The 18,671-nt window shown below is 39.9% G+C and overlaps 1 protein-coding gene and 1 long non-coding RNA gene across 2 annotated transcripts; one reads left to right on the top strand and one right to left on the bottom strand.

The window, feature by feature from the left end:
- Window positions 1–10,157: 10,157 nt before the first annotated feature.
- Window positions 10,158–11,924, top strand: LOC134127326 (uncharacterized). Its single transcript, XR_009956058.1, has 5 exons — window positions 10,158–10,196; window positions 10,287–10,377; window positions 11,009–11,080; window positions 11,181–11,202; window positions 11,691–11,924. It is a non-coding gene; the product is annotated as an uncharacterized LOC134127326 (long non-coding RNA).
- A 1,817-nt stretch (window positions 11,925–13,741) lies between these two features.
- LOC119195664 (uncharacterized) lies at window positions 13,742–15,475 on the bottom strand. The gene is made up of 8 exons (XM_037450791.2): window positions 15,356–15,475; window positions 15,140–15,289; window positions 14,978–15,064; window positions 14,816–14,911; window positions 14,505–14,683; window positions 14,289–14,420; window positions 14,067–14,185; window positions 13,742–13,975 (listed from the first exon to the last, which is right to left on the bottom strand). The coding sequence occupies exons 1-8, from the start codon at window positions 15,436–15,438 to the stop codon at window positions 13,742–13,744; spliced, it is 1,080 nt and encodes a 359-aa protein (XP_037306688.2). The 5' UTR covers window positions 15,439–15,475.
- Between the last annotated feature and the right edge of the window lie 3,196 nt (window positions 15,476–18,671).

The raw sequence follows: 18,671 nt of genomic DNA, 5'->3' as shown, positions 1-18,671 counted from the left end.
CAGAGACACATAAAGTACTCAGAACCTCTTCTCTTGTAGTTCCTGGTACAGTAAAGGTTTCTGGGACCATTTTACCATAATAACACACACACAGGCACACAAGGTTGCTATTGCGGCTGGTAATTATGATAACTTCGTTTGCATTAATTTGTGGTCCTTATCTCTTTTGTTTTGACCAGTTAAAGAGGCCTTTGAGACATCTGTTGCTTAAGGCTGAGGCTTAAACTGTGTCACAAGAGGCTATTTCCTGTTGTAAAACTCACTTTTCATATGTTTCAGTTTTTCAAACAAACACAAGAGCAAAATAGTTTCAAAAATAGAATCCATTCCACCCCTAATAACATCAGAGACATTTCCTAGTTCTTTATTCCCAAGCAGTGACAATCAGAGCCTCACTGACACTTCATTTGCAGGGCTGATTGAATGTAGGAACATGAATATTTCACAACTAAATATGTTCCACTTCAATACATAACATGAACAACTTTTCCTTTAAGAGGAAACTGCTTTTTTGGGACCGAGACATGCACAACTAAATATGTTCCACTTCAATACATAACATGAACAACTTTTCCTTTAAGAGGAAACTGCTTTTTTGGGAGACATGCACTGATCACAACATTTGATATTTGAGAAATAAAGTTGTCATCGTCCTCTAGTGGACAAACCATATTATGGCAATGCTGTTTTTTGACGCTAATATTGCCCCATAAGGTGAGACTGGCATCACAAAGCATTGGGTCACTTGACACATCTCATGTGAAGCCCACGCCAGACACTGAGTGTGCAATGCAATATGCATTGCGTGGTACAGTTTACACGGTTGAATTGAAGGATTACTCACAATGTAGTACTTTCATAAAGCTGGCTTTCAAGAGACTGAGAAGGAAATAAACTATCAGAATCCAAGAGGTAGAGATGCCCTGATATAGTCCCGTTAAGCGCTAAAAAAAATGCAGGATCCTAAGTTCCCATAATGCAACAAATAGCATGTTTTCATTAGACCCCACCCTCTAGACCCGACCTGGCTTTCACATAGCTATGAAATGCCAAGTTAAGATAAACCTGAACACCTGAAATCAGGATTATTATTATAGAATAGTTCACCCTTTGACAAGTCTGACCTTTATATCTAAACCTAGTGTTTATTTAGTGTCAATAATAATTTCTTCATCGAGTTTTAAGCAAATGAGAGCGTTCAATTGAATCTTTGTTGGTGACAGCTGACATCACATAAATATATCCACTGACCGACCACGTTCAATTCTTTATGCTTTCAAAGTTTGGATAATTCATGAGGGGATCACATTTACTGTGGCCTTCTGAGCACTTTGTCACATAGGTGTGTTTAACAGTTATCATTATGGTACTTTATGCTGCTGCTTTATTTAGGCCACTGTAGGGAAGTAAACTCATGATGCGGATTGTTTACTGACAGCAGCAAGTTTTGCTTACACTGTACGTTTGCTTCTATATGGTGTCTTTCCCAATTTTCCTGATAACATTCCTTTGGAAAATATTACTGTTTTTCATCAGTAGTTTAAGATTGAAGCACTGAGTTACATGAACATTTGCACGATATTGTCTTAAGATTGTAGGGAATATTTTTCATATTTTACCTATATTTTTAGCTTTTCGCAATAGAACAACCGTCTGAATATCTGATATCATACTTTAAATGTCAATATTAATTTTCACCAAGCAAAACCATTTTCATTTCCCTTTAACCAGTAGAACACAGATGAAGCTGGGATAACTAAACTGGGATCAGTTCCATAAACTTCAGCAGAATAAGTTTGGATTTGGTAGGTGAAATTTATTTAGTGATTAATATTTCTGACTGAGGAGCTTTTGGAGGCAGTAAAGAAACAGCTGGATGTAACTTCATCCAGACATTGTAGACGTTAGCATTTCCCTCCACCATCTTACTCTTAACAGAATGTTTTCCTACTTAACCCCGGCTGAATTTGATCATTTCCGTGTTATTTGCAGGTGTTATTTTGCAGAATTTTGGAGACGCCTCTCCCTTTCCTATACAATAATGGTGAATAGATTTGTAGTTGTGGTAGAACGTTTCCAATTAAAGATAACTGCTGTATCCTAAGCATATAAAGTATGTTTTATGCCGCGGAAGAAGCCTGTTGTCAACGCGTACGATGCGTACTTCGTGTCCACTGAGAGCAGCTGAGCCCTAGTTAATCCTCCTGTCCTACGTCACCTCTCTTGTTCTTTCTGTGCCTGTAACAGGAAATCAAGAAGCTTGGAAGGGAAATCTTGCAAGGAGCAGCACAGGAGAATGGTTGTTCTGTACCGCTGCAATCTCTTCTTTTAGTGACAGCGGCACAGTACAGACATTGCTGAGGTTACAGTAATTACAAGGATACATTCAGACAGAGAAAGCTTGTTTATATATTTATTTAATGAGATAATGATCTTAGATTTATTTGTGTCTGGACACACTACAGCGTTATAGTTGACACTTATTTGCCTGTATCTTGATATGGACCTAAAACTCAACAAAAAATACACAAGACACAAACTTGGTTAGATTATAAAGACCAAAACTATGAAACTAACATCACCTGATCACATGACTACGTGACTGATCCCTCTTCAAAATGAGATTTAGTTTGAGTTTGAATTGATCCTCCTCAAGTGGAACCACAAGTACATCGATCACCTGAGAAGTCCAGGAATCGCTCTTAATAAAATAATCAAAGCCCATATTTAATTTCTAACGACAATGCTGTGATCTTATGGGCGATGATTGTAGATTGTAGATGAGGCTCACCACTGTTGGAGTATTTTTGGCATTTTGTCAGCGTGATTGCAGTTGAATGAGAGCATTTCAATATAAGAGCCAACAGCCTCCAACCGCACGATTAATGTCTGTGATGATTATGGCCCTACCCGGAGGGGGGTCCGAGCATTTTGAAGGTGTGGTTTTTCCCTTATTTGCCAGAGGTTACAAAACTATTGAGTAGGCCAGAAAAAAAGATTGAGAATTTTGCATAGTTTGTCAAATGCAGTGTGTCAGAAATACCAGCATGTCCCACTGCAGCCGGTCACATTTTGCAGGAGGCGGGCCAGGTCATTCTGACCCTCAATCCTCTGAAAGAGGATATACGAGCGAGAGGGTCAAAGTTCAAGGTGTAATCTTATCACAAAGTTGTAAGTCTCAATTAAATGTATACTGCTGTAAGGGCTGCTGCAGTGCTGAAAGTAAATGGAATGAGAATTTGCTGGGATGTGTGCAGTTTAAACGAGCAGCTTTAGAGATAATTCTCTCACTGACCGGAGCCGTCACTATATTATCTACATTATCTATCTACAACTTCCCAAAAAGTACCATAAAGTGTGCATCCATGTACGTTATAATCCACAAGGGAACGACAAATAAGTGGGTTTTCACTTTACCTTAACAAAAAAATGCAGCATTTATTTAAGAAGCTGAAGAATCTCTGCATGGTTTCATATATACAATAACTTTCATACAATTATTTCATTTGTGTTGAAAATTGTGTCGTTAATCTACATGTTTAAAAAGATGTTTAATGATGACAAAACATAAAAAATTTAGAGGTTTTATTCTGAAGGCAGTGAACTATTGAATTATGTGAAATTGAAAGCATATTTAACAATACAACTAAGAAAGCATATGTTTTTTAGTACCCAAGATTTCCAGATTTCTAGATTGTGTTAATTGACGCAGCGTTCTGTAACTTTTTGAATTGGCTACAAACCTCCTGGATATGACAGCAGAAACAAGTGGAAGTTGAGCAGCGTAGCATTTGCCAACAACTCTGTTTTACGTCACAGGTATCTATGAAGATTTTGGAAACAAAGACAGTATCTGCTGTTGTTGTGAAACAAGATGGTCATTTAAAAGACAAACGGAACATCAGAAATTCCACAGAGAACATTGTTTTGTTTGGGGGACAAAGTGAAATAATACTAAGCTTTCATAAAATTGTAATCGCAAAGTTACATTACAATATCATTGTTACAGTGAGTTGGCTACTATATATCAGGGATAGCGCCGTGAGTCCTTTTACCATGAGCATATAATTAGAAGGGGTTTTGTTTTGAAATGAAACTGTTTTTACACTTAAAGGTCACTTTTCTCATGGTGCTGTGAAAAATCCTGGCTGTGAAAACAATTAAATAACTTCTTGGACTTTTACGTCACGTCCTGCGAGGCTTGTCTCTTTTCTGCCTATTGCCTTTTCTATTCTTTTAAAGCTTCCGCTAACAAAGCTTTGAACATCTGGATCCTCTCCGGCCGACTGTTGTGGACCCAATTCAGACATAAGGTCACACATATTCAAGACAATGCAAGAAGATGACGGCTGCTCTTCCCCAGGCGTTTCATTCCCACAGACAATTCTCCCCTTCGGAAAAGCTGTTGAGGCATCCGCTGTATTACGTAATCAGGCAGCTGTACAAACAAGCAATCCATCTGCAGAAGACTAAACTTACAGAGAAGCTGGCGGGGAAAAGCAAGATGTATGGCAGAACAGCTGTGAAGAGAAGCCACGTGGCTTCTAGTGAACCTGTCCCTGACCCGCAGTCGCCTTCCAGCCGGAGGGGAATTCTGGGACGCCATGTTTCGGTGCAGGAGACAGCCGCAGGATGGTCTCCGGCCACAGCTGTGGCCTCGTGGCTTTTGATCTGGACCACGTTGTGACAAAAGGTGAAGCCGTTAAATAGGCAGCGTGCTGGTGTCCAGCGTCAGGGAGTCAGCGCGTAGCTGCCATGTGCCTGCCTCGTTCCAACGAAGGCCTGCCATGTGAGGTCCATCAGTGCAGAGGCATTAAGAATACACTCTCTATCCCCTGAAATGTGGGCTACTCCTAACCGTAGATCCCTGCTCAAGTAGCTGTCTACTCACCAGTAAAGGAGGAAGAAAAACTCAAAATGTTACTTATTCATACAGTGAACGTTCATAAGTGTTGGGATCAAATATACTTATAGGTCATCGTTTGATTATAATTTTTGATGCATTTGATGCATATCCACACTACCTTAGCTCATCTTTACATTTCATATTATGTCTTACTTGTTGATTATACTTTGTCTTATTGTCCTGCATTGTGGAGTTTGAGAGGGAGTAAACAAATGTGTCGTAGTAGATGTGAAGTCGTAGAAGCATTTGGAGGGTCGGAACTGTTGAGTTAGTTAAGTGAGTTAATTTGGCCAATTTTTTAAGATTTGGATCAGAATAATAAACATTCTCTTGTCCAAATTAAATATTTTCAATAACATCCACTGGTACATTTTGATACAACAATGAAATAGTTCATTCATAAATAGTTCTCATGTAGTGTATTCTGTGAACTACATATGATTCAGGCCAGAGAATAAAATTAATACCACGGATCAAGTGGAATGTTTAATGTTTAAAAGAGGAAATAAATGTGGTCAGAGGTGCGCTCATGACAGCATGAGACCGTACAGTAAATACATGAAGTAGTTTATGCAAACTACATGTCATTTTCTCCCACACTACTTCACTCCTCAATTCAATTCAATTCATTTTACTTTTTATGTAGAAATATGTTGGTTTATGATTACAGTAATATGAATCATATTTAAAGTAATGATGATGGCAGCAGCAGGTGTCAGCAGAGCCCTGCCAGGAGTCAGAACCGGGGTCCGCACGAAACTATGATCCACGGAGACCTGCTAGGCGAGAAAGCACAAAGAACTCCCGTAAAGAAGCTTAATTAGTGATGTACATTAATAAAACATGGATGATTGTGGAAGGAGAGAGTGAGAGTGTGAGAGTGAGAGAGGGGCTCGGTGTGTCCTAAGAAGTCCCCCAGCAGTCTAAGCCTACAGCAGCTTAACTAAGGGCTGGTCCAGGCTAACCTGAGCCAGCCCTAACTATAAGCACTATCAAAGAGGAACGTTTTAAGCTTTATCTTAAATGAACTGACCGAGTCTGCCCCCCGGACTGAAAGTGGAAGCTGGTTCCACAAAAGAGGAGCTTGATAACTGAAGGCCCTGGCCCCCATCCTACTTTTTAAAACTCTAGGAACCACACGTAGCCCAGCATCTACGGAGCGCAGATGCCTTGTAGGGCAATACGGTGTAACAAGCTCTTTAAGATAAGACGGTGCCTCACCAGCAAGTGCCTTGTAGGTGAGGATGAGTACCTTAAATTCTATTCTTGATTTAACAGGAAGCCAGTGCAGAGAAGTTAATACAGGAGTTATATATGTAGCCGGGTGAAGTGGGGGCAGGAGGGTTTTCGCGCTGCTTAACGTTCGGACGTACTGATACTTTAAGTGCAGGCAACAGAGTTCACGCGGGACTTGTAGAACGGGACCTGGCGGCTATTTACAACAACAGACTATTGCAAGCTAGCATCGGCACTGCTCTAGAAGTGTGTTTGTTCAGCGTAAGTGTTTGTCTAATAATAAACCTGACTTACCATGTAAATTGTGAGTAACATTACCTGTTCACCGAGTGTTCCTGGGTTATGTGCTACTGTCTCGTTTAGAGGGGAGATACAAGCTGCGGTTTAAACAGGAGAGTGTCGCTACTGTTGTTTTGTATGTTAGTTTTTTATGCTGTGTTATGCTGTTTAAAGAAAAACACTTATTTGTGGACACTGTTCAAAGTATTTTCTTAATCTGACCCATTAAGGCTGTGCTCCAAGAGTACAGTCGGGGGAAATAAAGAAAAAATAAATGTATCTTCGTGCCCTGTCTCATCCTTTTAATCAGGCAACATATACAGTATGATCCCATTTCACTGCGGTCATGTGGACCGCATTTCAAAATGAAATGCGCCTCTATGTTAGGTATTACGGTAAATGGGTCTGTACAGCCAAAAAGGCACTGATCATGATTTGAAGTGTCTTTTTTCAATCTTTGAACTGTCTTTAAATAAAGAAATATAAAGAAACAAGCCGGGTAACACTCTTCTTTGATCCTATTTTAAGTTGACCTCCTCTATTAACATGTACATTTACATGAAATATGACTCTGTACATTTTGAGATAACTGAAGGTAAAGTTAGTACTTTTGCCATTATATTCGTCTTTTTTTCAATCTTTGAACTCTCTTTAAATCAGATAAAAGCCGGGTAACACTCTTTTGACACTTGGTCCTATTTCATGTTGACCTCCCCTATTACTATGTACATTTACATGAAACTTTATAACTTATAATTTATAACTTTGTACGTTTTGAGAAAATTGAAGGCAAAGTTAGCAATATTGCCATTATATTCGTCTTTTTTCAATATTTGAACTGTCTTTAAATCAGATAGAAGCCGGGTAACACTCTTTTGACACTTGATCCTGGTTCATGTTGACCCCCTCTATTACCATCTCACAATACATAAAAATATTACTGTGTACCTTTTGAGAAAATTGAAGGTAAAGTTAGTACTTTTGCAATTATATTCGTCTTTTTTTCAATCTTTGAACTCTCTTTAAATCAGATACAAGCCGGGTAACACTCTTCTGACATTTGATACTATTACATGTTGACCTCATCTATCACCATGTACATTTACATAAAATATTACTGTGGGACTTTTTGAGAAAATTGAAGGCAAAGTTAGTACTTTTTCCATTATATTCGTCTTTTTCTCAATATTTGAATTCTCTTTAAATCAAATACAAGCCGGGTAACACTCTTCTGACACTTGATCCAATTTCATGTTGACCTCCTCTATTAACATGTACATTTACATTTTGTAAAATATTAATGTGTACTTTTTGAGATAACTGAAGGCAAGATTAGTAATATTGCCGTAATATTCGTATTTTGTCAATGTTTGAATTCTTTTTAAATCAGATGGCAGCCGGGTAACACTCTTTTGACACTTGATCCTATTTCGCGTTGACCTCCCCTATTACTATGTACATTTACATGAAATATTACTCTGTATGTTTTGAGAAAATTAAAGGCAAAATTAGTAATATTGACATTATATTCGTCTTTTTTTCAAACTTTGAACTCTCTTCAAAACAGATAGAAGCCGGGTAACACTCTTTTGACACTAATCCTATTTCAGGTTGCCCTCATCTAATAACATGTAAAGTAACATAAAATATTACTGTGTACTTTTTGAGAAAATTGAAGGCAAAGTTAGTAATATTGCCATTATATTCGTCTTTTTCTCAATATTTGAATTCTCTTTAAATCAGATAGCAGCCGGGTAACACTCTTTTGACACTTGATCCTGCTTCATGTTGACCTCCTCTATCCCCATGTGAAGTTGCATAAAATTAGATTTTGTAGCTTATGAGCACAGGTGAAATCAGTAAGAATGACATGTTATTCGTCATTTCCCTTCCCTCTATGCCCATGTATATTTCCATAAACCTTTACTATACAGTTTGAAATAAGCGCAGTTGGTACTTTGTCCCCTTCAGTGCAGACCACAGGATGTACGATCCAGGGGCCCCTATCAGGCCATTATTCCTCCTCGGTTGGATGTAGCTGCCGGTGGACTTTCCCACATGGAAAGAACCTATATGTGGATATATGCACATATATGAAACCTATATGCAGTATATATGTACATATATACTGCATATATGCAGTATATATGTACATATATGCAGTATATATGTACATATATACTGCATATATGTACATATATACTGCATATATGCGTATATATGCTACATATAGGCGACCTATATGTGGCATATATGCGCATATATGCAGCATATATGCGCATATATGACAATATATATGTTGCATATATGCCACATAAAGGCTAAATTGTGGTGCTTATATGTGCATATACAGACCATATAGGTCTCCTGTATTTCTTATATCCACATATAAGCCCAATGTACAAACAAGATATGTCTTATATAGCTCATGGCAGGATCTGGTCATTATGTAGCTCATATCTCACTGTCATACTGTCATACATGATGCCTAGCTCATATTATTATCAAAGCATTAATTAAGAACTAACTATAATAAAAATTCTGCAAGAACTTGTATAAATGCAAACACGTGAAATTAGTATCACATGTAATGTGATGTTATGGAATTTAACTATGGCAATTAAGTGAGAGGAGATGGAAAGCTATGATGGCTATACAATTTCAAATATTTCTTGTATGAAGATAGTGGTAAAGAAGAAAATGTATAACAACATCACTCGTGTTTTTCTTTTATTTTGTCAATCAAGCCTTTTTTTTGCAATGTCAAGTCACTTCCACACATTCACATTAATGCAGTTTCTAAATGGCTGAAAGGTCATTAGTCTAAATGTAGCAAAAAAAGTAATCATCATCCCATATCTATCTGAGCATTTCACTGTGGTTAATTAATTTTAACACAATGTCAACATTTCCGTACACGGTTTTAACGAAGACACTTGTCTTTAATTTGAGATACTTGTACAGCTCCGCTACAGCGTCGCGTGCGAATGACGTCATCAACCGCGCTGGGCCGCTTGTGGATGACGTCATTCACATGCAGCTGCGATCGTATCTTTCGCGCCGAAAGATAACGGCTGGGACTAAGTAAAAAGTAGTAAAAATGGAGACATAGCGAAACGCTGATGTCTCCAATTTTACTGCTTTTTACTACTTGAATGGACTGAGGGTGATGATAGTGGGGCGCATAGTATTTTGGCGATTGACTGTGTCCGGAACTTTTCAGTTCAAGATTTTTTTGCCTCGACTGAACAAAACGAGAAGCTGGTGGAATGGCGAAACGGCCGCCAACCCTGGCCGGTTCACCCAGCCAAAATTATTGACGTGGCAAGTAAGTTATGTTACATTATGTATATATTACATTAAATTTTGCTCGCACGTAAAGAAGTGTAAAATGGATCTTGTTACCTGACTAGCTTAGCATGCTGGCTGTTAGCTACATTAGCAAACATTAGCTATTTGCTAATGTTAATGTTAAGTCTCTTAATTCGGCAGGGGAAGACTGAGAAGGCTTAAAAAAAGGTAACTGACTGCACCAATTGGTGCTTTAGTTTAAGTTATCTCCCCTCTCTTGTTTCTTAATGTGTATGTTTGTAGGTTTGTAATTGTGTCATCTATGATGATTTAATGTGCTTTGCCAAGATATATGTGCAAGGTGGTGTAACGCAAGTTAATAAGAGTTGGGCTAAAAGTCAGTGTCTTGTGGGTTGACAGTAAAAAGGGAGGGTCTTCCAAAAACAAGCACCAGGAGGGTCATGACAGACTTTCAAAGAACAAGGTACACTACCAGTCTGCATCCTGTGTGTGTGCTGTTACATTACATTACAATACATTCATGGTTCCTCTGTTTCTCCCTCTCCCTCCAAAGGTTGTCGTGAAAAAGAAAAATGTTTCTAAATACGAGACAGGAGGAGGAGGAGAAAGTGGATGATGAGGCGCGTCATGACACAAAGAACAAGGTACAGTACCAGTCTGCATTCAGTGTGTGTTATTAACTAAGCTATAGAGATTTTTATGTTTGGAGAGTTAGTGGTAATATGTAATTTACTTGCCCCACATGCATAAAATTGTTGAAAAGATGTTTTTCTTCTCTAACAAGACTGCGGCAACAACTAAAAACTCAGCGAAACCACAGGTGAATAACATTATGTAGTAAGGATGAGTATAAACTGTGTGCTTTGTAGGATCCAATTATGGCACTTTTCCACTGCATAGTACAGCATGGTACGGCTCGTTTTAAATGGTACCTGGTCTGTTGATGTTCTAAGCGTACCGTAACGGTACTTTAAACGTGACATGAACACACTGAAGTGGTACTTCTGCAGTGGAAAAGCAACTCAGTTAAAGCGAACCGAGCTGTGCCGTACTGAGACGAGTCGTACCACGCAGTGGAAAAGCAAAGCGAGCCGAGCCGAGGCGTTATATGCAGTGGAATAAATCATGTTTGTGTGCGGGCATACCATCGCTTTTTTACTTGCTATTTTTGTATTTCCTTGCACCTCAAGAAAATGTGATGTGTGTGTATATATAAAAAAAACTCCACCTTCATTTTACCCGCCTTTCATAATAATTTTGAAATATTACTTTAAGGTGGGAAGCCAACCAGAGGGGACGGGGAGCAGCTGGTTGCCCTGGACAAAATAAAAAAGGCAGCCATTATTGGTGAGTAAATGCATAATGTGTTGAGAAGGGAAAACAAAACTTTTAAGACTTTATAAGTTCACCACTTTAACCATAGCCTACTTGTATCAATGTATATTAGGCATCAATGGAGACTGGATAAGGTAGGGCACCCATTATTGTTACTGTATCTGCTTAGCACCTATAATACTAATTCATTGCTTGCTCACTTTTTGATCCCACCTTTCCTTTTCTAAAGCCACATTTCTGGGGTATTGCGCTCAATGTGCTGTAAGGTGTGTAGTCCTCTATTTTGTAGAACATATATTGTTGCAAATAACCTCATGGCATATTGTTGTTGTCTGAAGTGTTCATAAATAATATTCACCCCTCCTTCACCCTTAATCCCCTCTGTCCTGCATTATTTTGTCTATGCCGGTAATTGATTTGCTTGATTTTAATGCATACCTTCTTCGAGCATGGTGTGTGTGTGTGTGTAAAACAAAGGTCTTGTTTGCTCAAAGCCCAGCCCAGAGAACACGGAATGTGTTAAAAAGTCAGGATTTGTTAATTCAGAACAGATGGCTGAATGCCATTCGCTCATTATTGTTACAATATTATTATATTGTCTAATTATTTTTGTCTTCTCTAGATGCTACATTGAAGAAATGGCCGGCAGCCAGCCGAGGGCAGATAGGCACAGCTATAAATTCCAAGCTCGCAGAGATGCGAAGATCCATTAAATGATTTTTTTTTTTTTTTGTCATTTTTGTACATTTTGATAGTCCTTAAATAAATAATGTAAATTTCCACATTTTGGGCTTTTATTTTTGTTTCCTAGTTTGGATTTTAATAATTTTACTAATGTATAGGTGGACATATGTGCATATATGTACCTATATAGGTACATTTATGCATGTATATACATATGTGGCGCATACAGTATATGCCCACATGTATGCCCGCATATATGTGGGGCATATATGTGGCGCATACAGTATATGCCCACATGTATGCCCGCATATATGTGGGCATATATGTGGCGCATATATGCCCGCATATAGGAAAACGGCCAATTTTATATATGTCACATATATCAATTACCTATATCAAAACATATATGTTTATATAGGTTCTTTCCATGTGGGTTTGTTTTTGTACTGACCGCGTTATGCGTGTTCCGGTTACGAAAGGAGTTGCTCCCGCGGGGGTCCATGGGTGGGACCCTCCTCTATCGCTCCAGCAGTTCTGGGGCTGCACCTCATTTGACTTTAACCTCAGATCAGACAAGCTAACCCTCTGAATTGAAGCATCTTACTAAGTGCAGGAAAGGAAACTTACAAGGTTACCCGCAGTAGCGGCAAGCGAAGAGGAAAGAGCCCAGTGCCAAAATGCGGTTCCACGTGGGACCGCTCAGCCTGTTATGACTACCGTTGTAGAGTAACAATTCAGTTGATACCAAAAAGAAGGCCTTTTGAAAACGGATGTGTACCCATGGTCCGACCTTTGTGACCTACATCCTATGAGCACAAGCTTGTTGATCAAAATACTGAAACTCCGGTTTCAGCACGATTTACTTCTATAATCGGTTTGTGATTGAGACGTTGCTTTCAGCTCCATCATCTCATTGGGGAGGACTCATCGGTCCCTTGTTTTTGTTGAACTGCACAATATACATTTAAAGTGGACTCTTCTACATTTCTCCCAGCTCATATTTATAAAAGCTTGTTGGTATAAATCCCTCAAACTCAGCAACAGCAGGTTTTGTTTGTACCTTATTATAGAATTAATATTATTATTATGTTAACCTTAGAAGTGTCATTGAATTGTTAAAGTGACGATGACCTGCCAACAATGAAAAGCTCCCTCAATGTTCAGGACTTCAGTCCTTGTGAATGACCAAGAGAAAAGATCAACCGTTTCCCTTTGATGGAACATCAGAAAAAAATGGTGAATAAAATACACAGAAAATAAAATATAAATTTCCAAAAATTTAACATTTTTTTTTTGTGAACCCAATAATGTTGGGTATTAATGTGGGCGAACCGGAGAACCCGGAGAAAACCCAAAAAGACCTAATCCTCTTCTGCCAACTGTAAACCAAACAGTGTTTGGTGTGTGGGGGGAAACCAGAGGACCTGGGGAAAACCCACGTGGGAAGGCAAACCAGCCTGAACACATCCGTGAACATGTCATCTAATACATCTATTTATGCATACCCATGTTCACATATTTATGTATTCTATTTGATGAGATCTCATTTGTTCTTGGACGGTTCAGGGTTGGTGGACCTTCTACACCCTAACCAGACACCGGATACCCGTGCACCCTGAAGTTGTAGAGGCACGTTTGGTCTTCATCCCCCCAGTTTGTCTTTATCTCCAGCTTGACGTGGCTGAAGACATCTTTGACTGGGACCTGTTCAGAGACGAGAGAGACACACACGTGAATGAAGGGCGTGGCGCTTCGTGGCAGAGATGCAGACCTGGTTCAGGTTGCGACTCCACCTCAGTCTGTTATAGTGAACATATCTACTAGCAGCAAAGGTCATGCATGCTGCTCTGTTTGACTTCTGACACACTCACAGGCAGCTCAAAGGTCTGGGAGGTCAGGCCGTTCTTACTGTACGCGAAGCTCCCCAGGTGGATGCCTTCGTCGTTGCCGTGCACCAATCCCTGGAGGAGACGGAAAAAAATACTTTTTTTAGGGAAGGAACAACGGCGCCGAGCAGGCGGGACGCGTCCAGGAAAGCTTCTGACTTACGTAGACGGAGAACTCCCTCGGCGCACTGTTGATTTCGCCAGTGAGTGACTGCCTTTTTGTGATGTGGCCGATCGTGACGTGCGTGACCTCAATGGGATGCGACAAGGAGACGACGGCGTGTCCCTTGGCCCCCGCGAAGCACCAGCACGCTCCGGGGGGCGACCTTGAGTGGTCCTGAGGAGAGACAAAGAGTCGAGGTTCAGGGCTCGCAGGCCATCCGCTATGACCGGTGTCTCCGCGTTCGTTCATGATAAGACCTTCCTACCTGGATGATTCTTTGGTGGTCGGTGGAGGTGGTGACCCAGGAGAGCAGCTGGTCCATTATTTTGTCATGTATTGAGGTCCGGAACGTGTCTGAGGACAGGCGGTGGAGGACTCTGGCTCCTGCAAGTAAGGGACACGAATACAAAGTCACAAACCACAACGCGTCAAACCTGACGAGACGATGACGCTGATGATGATGATGAAGGCAAAGGCGAGGACTCACCCTGCGACTCCTGGGCGAAGTTGGCCATTGTGTCTGCGACGGGACTCAATCGGCTCATCAGCTGCGCGAGGGTGGTTATTTGCAGCCGGGCGTCTTGTAGCTGGTTGCTGAGGTGTACATGCTGTGTCACTCCTGAGGGGACACAAAGCAGGGACATTTAGAAAGGGGACGGACACAGCGACGCCAGTAAGAGCAATAAGTAAAGCAAAGACTCACCACCAGCAAACAGAAACAGGAGGAGGAAATACATGCTCTTTGTTCTCCAGCCGCATTTGAGTCCCATCATCATCAGTTTGATTTTGAACCTTTTTTTTATCTTTTTGGTCTTGTTTTGTTCACCCCTGACTCCCTGGTTTGGGTTTTTTTGACCCCAGGGGTTGAGATACCTGAAGATCCTTCTGAAGATTGAGTCTTTCTCCACCAGGCGAGGTTGACCCCAGGGATTGAGATACCTGAAGATCCTAAAAGATGTGCAGGACATTAGCGGCGACTCGTTCATTGGTGGAGAACACACAATACTAACGTACCTTTGCAGCAAGCCGGGAGCAGCTTGTGGTGCCTCCTGCAGATGTTCCTGGGTCACTGTGGGAGGTTGACCCCAGGGGTTGAGATACCTGAAGATCCTAAAAGATGTGCAGGACGTTAGCGGCGACTCGTTCATTGGTGGAGAACACACAATACTAACGTACCTTTGCAGCAAGCCGGGAGCAGCTTGTGGTGCCTCCTGCAGATGTTCCTGGGTCACTGTGGGAGGTTGACCCCAGGGGTTGAGATTCCTGAAGATTATAAAAGATGTGCAGGACGTTAGCGGCGACTCGTTCATTGGTGGAGAACACACAATACTAACGTACCTTTGCAGCAAGCCGGGAGCAGCTTGTGGTGCCTCCTCGGTCTCTGGGTTTGTGTCCGGGTGGGTTGAGTCATCCTGCAGTGGTGACTCCTGCAGATGTTCCTGGGTCACAGTGGGAGGTTGACCCCAGGGGTTGAGATACCTGAAGATCCTAAAAGATGTGCAGGACGTTAGCGGCGACTCGTTCATTGGTGGAGAACACACAATACTAACGTACCTTTGCAGCAAGCCGGGAGCAGCTTGTGGTGCCTCCTCGGTGCAAAGGGTTCTTCTGAGGATGGCGTCTCTTAGTATTTCCATTTCTGGAAAAAGGTGTAAAACACAAAGGGGCGAATCATCAGCAACACACATTGATAGGAATAGACACGTTAGCTTGGATGTTGTGTATTGTCACCGTGAACAATAAAGTGAAGGAATTAATGAGAGCCAGAAAATACAATAAACAGCATATTTGTCCTCCTTATCAGTGAGCCAATACACACATAGAAGGTCTATTAAACTATACAACAATAAAAACTGAAATTAGATTCAGGTTTTGACATTTTTGTCGAATCAAGGCTTGAAGCTTTTTAAATGTTTAGATGAATGGTTTAAAGTCTGCAGCTTTGCTGGTAACTCACTTGTTTCTTCTTTGTGTTGAAAGGAGAATGGTTGGAAATCGGAGAGCTCGGGTCAATGTGGCCGCTGCGATCCGTTGACTGAGCTGAAATGATCGATTCTTGTGGGCGTTTGGTTTATAGGCGCCGAGGATTCCACCAGAGAATCTGAGGTGAGTTCCACGGAATTCTACCATTATTCTACAGAACATTCCACGATTCCACATGCAAATCAGGTTTAGAACACAGGAATGTGGCTCCTGCCACTGACTTGACTGACTGTATGAACAACTTAATTAACCATTTACAAGTGTATCACTTGCCCAATAATTACAAGTTAATTTCTAAAATGAACTGATTTGTAAAATCGTTTTTACAAGAAAAGGTATAATTCACCAAAAATGCAGACTGAAGTTTGCAATATTACTCTAAATGACAATTTTTTTTCAAAATGACTTAAAATGACCAAAAATCCACACAAAGTACAGATTTTAAACAGGATCCTTTTACGTAATCACATAAAATCAGAAAATAAATGAGTGTATTTCATTTTTCATTTCACAGAGCCTTTTAGACTGCAGTAAAGTGTCCAATCACCTCCACGTTTAACCTTTGAAAGATCTGAGAATCAACTCCATCCTTAGTCATTGATACGTATATATTCTGCATTATCAATACACTCTTATCAGACTCGCGCTCTCAATGACTGCTTTTGACATCCTTATTATAGTTTTAATGTATTATAATTAGAGTATAGAGAGAATGGAAAAATAATGTTTTTGTCATTTCATTTCTAAGCTTGTTGAAAAAAAAATATATAGGATCTTGATCATGATACGGTTCAGGAAAGAGTCTCCTTATATTAGCATCTGAAGCAAATAATAGCTTTTTTTACATATTCATGCATACACACAGAACTTCATCAGAACGACTACTGATGAGAAAGTGGGTTTTCTTTTCATTGTGTATCTAATCACATATTTGATGTAAACATAATCAAGCCTAACAAACTTATCCTGTTAATCCCCATAGTTTGTTTTGCTCTAAAAAGGCATAAAAATGAACATCAATGCTGGCCTTTCACAATAAGATATCCTGCCTCCAACACCTCCAAATAGTGCAATAAAGCTTACTCACAGTTCCAGCAAAGAATCCAAGTCAAAAAACAGGTTTCTTGGCAGAAACCTCATCTTGTTATTGGCAAGTGATCTAAATCAGAAACATAGTGTTACCAGAACAACGTAAAAATGTGTCAGTCACTCTTTGTTATAGTGAGACGTCAGTGCTGCAGATGCTACGTGGTTAAGAGAATGTCAGCAGACTTACAGATGAGTCAGATCTCGCAGTCCGCAAAAGGCATTTTTGCTGATCAATTCAATCTTGTTCAATGAATCCCTTCAATGAATCTGTTCAGAGGGGTTAAATTAGAAGGTTTGGGAGATTAAAGGGTGGGGCAAAAGGAGGAGAAGTGATCAGGGTATGACGTCATACAGACCTTCAACGTAATCTTTATTTGGTCAGGTATTTTGTCATGTTTTTCGGGTTTTTTTGTATCCAATTTTGAATACTATCAGAAAAACGACAGATGGTCATTTAACATGCAGGTTCATCAATTAATACTCACAAATATTCTAGATGTGGAAGGCCAGCGAACGCATCTTTGATTGTTGTCAAAGAATTTGCATTTAGAGGTCTGTGGAGGACAAAAAAACGACCCGGATACTAAGAATTAACACGTAACAATTAATAATGTGTCCACTTTTTGTACTATAATTACTATAAGTACTATAATATAACATTTTGCAGAAGCTATCGCTTCCAGCTACCATCATGTCTAAAGCCACTTTATTATTCCATGCCATGAGTCTCATTGCATCTAAATGACTCATACAGGTCTTCATTCGTAGCACCTGTTGTTATCAAATGCAGTTTCATCCAATCAAAAATGTTGTTACTGTTCACAAATCCATCTGTGATCTGATTCTAGAATTCAATCGCACGTGGCACCCTCCTTGGCACCGTCATAGCATCCTTTCACTTACAAATGTGACTTTTAGACTAATGTAGTTCATTCATGCTTCTCAAGGCTTTCTCTGATGGTATTTATTTCCAGTGATGTGATCTTAACTACCAGTAACTGTGTCTATTGTTAACCCTATCCGTGTCTTTAGGTGACTCGAGAGTCTTTCCCCTGAGAAATCAGTGTAGTTCTTATCACAAAAAAATATTTTTCAAACAATTCAATCTTTTTCCCCTTATGGCTGCTGTTGGAAAATCTTCCTGAAGATGTTCCTCTGGATCTCCAAGTGAATTTCGTCTGAAGTAACTTAGTTGATTAAGGTTTAACACACATCAATTTGTAAGAGACAAAGTATCTGAAACTAAAGAACAAGTATTATATGGAATATAATTCACCCACACTAGGGGCAGCTCAGGATGTGACTTTCAAAAAATGCTCCCCCTGAAGGATGACATCATCAAACAGAATATACTTTATATAATGGCAGCGCCACAGTGCTCTTAAAATAAAAAATACACATTAAGGAAGAGAACATAACCACTGGGTCAATGGTTGTGACCCTGTCCTTTATAGTTTTACCCTCCTTCACCAATGGACACAATCTCCCCACTTGTTGTTGAATGGAGTCACTTGCATTGAAGAATGATCTCAGCCCTGTTTGGAGTGAAATGGAAACAGCAAGAACTTCTCGCCTTCTTAAAATATCTCTAACGACAAATGATTTTAACTTGAGACAATACTGCAGTTATCTAATTTAAGAATAATTATATGAAATGGTGATCTTCTCTTTCACCGTATGTCCAGAAGATCACATGTCGATGTGTCTAATGTTGCTTAATTTTACCTTGGTAATGATGGTCATTGTGACCCTATAGCTGCTCTAAATGCATTCAAACCCCTCAATTTCTGTTCTGCTT

This window comes from Pungitius pungitius, chromosome 4 (assembly GCF_949316345.1).
Source record: "Pungitius pungitius chromosome 4, fPunPun2.1, whole genome shotgun sequence".
In the NCBI taxonomy this organism is placed as follows: Eukaryota; Metazoa; Chordata; class Actinopteri; order Perciformes; family Gasterosteidae; genus Pungitius; species Pungitius pungitius.
The sequence above is the reverse complement of the archived record's forward strand: the minus strand, read 5'-3'. Positions and strand labels throughout refer to the sequence as shown.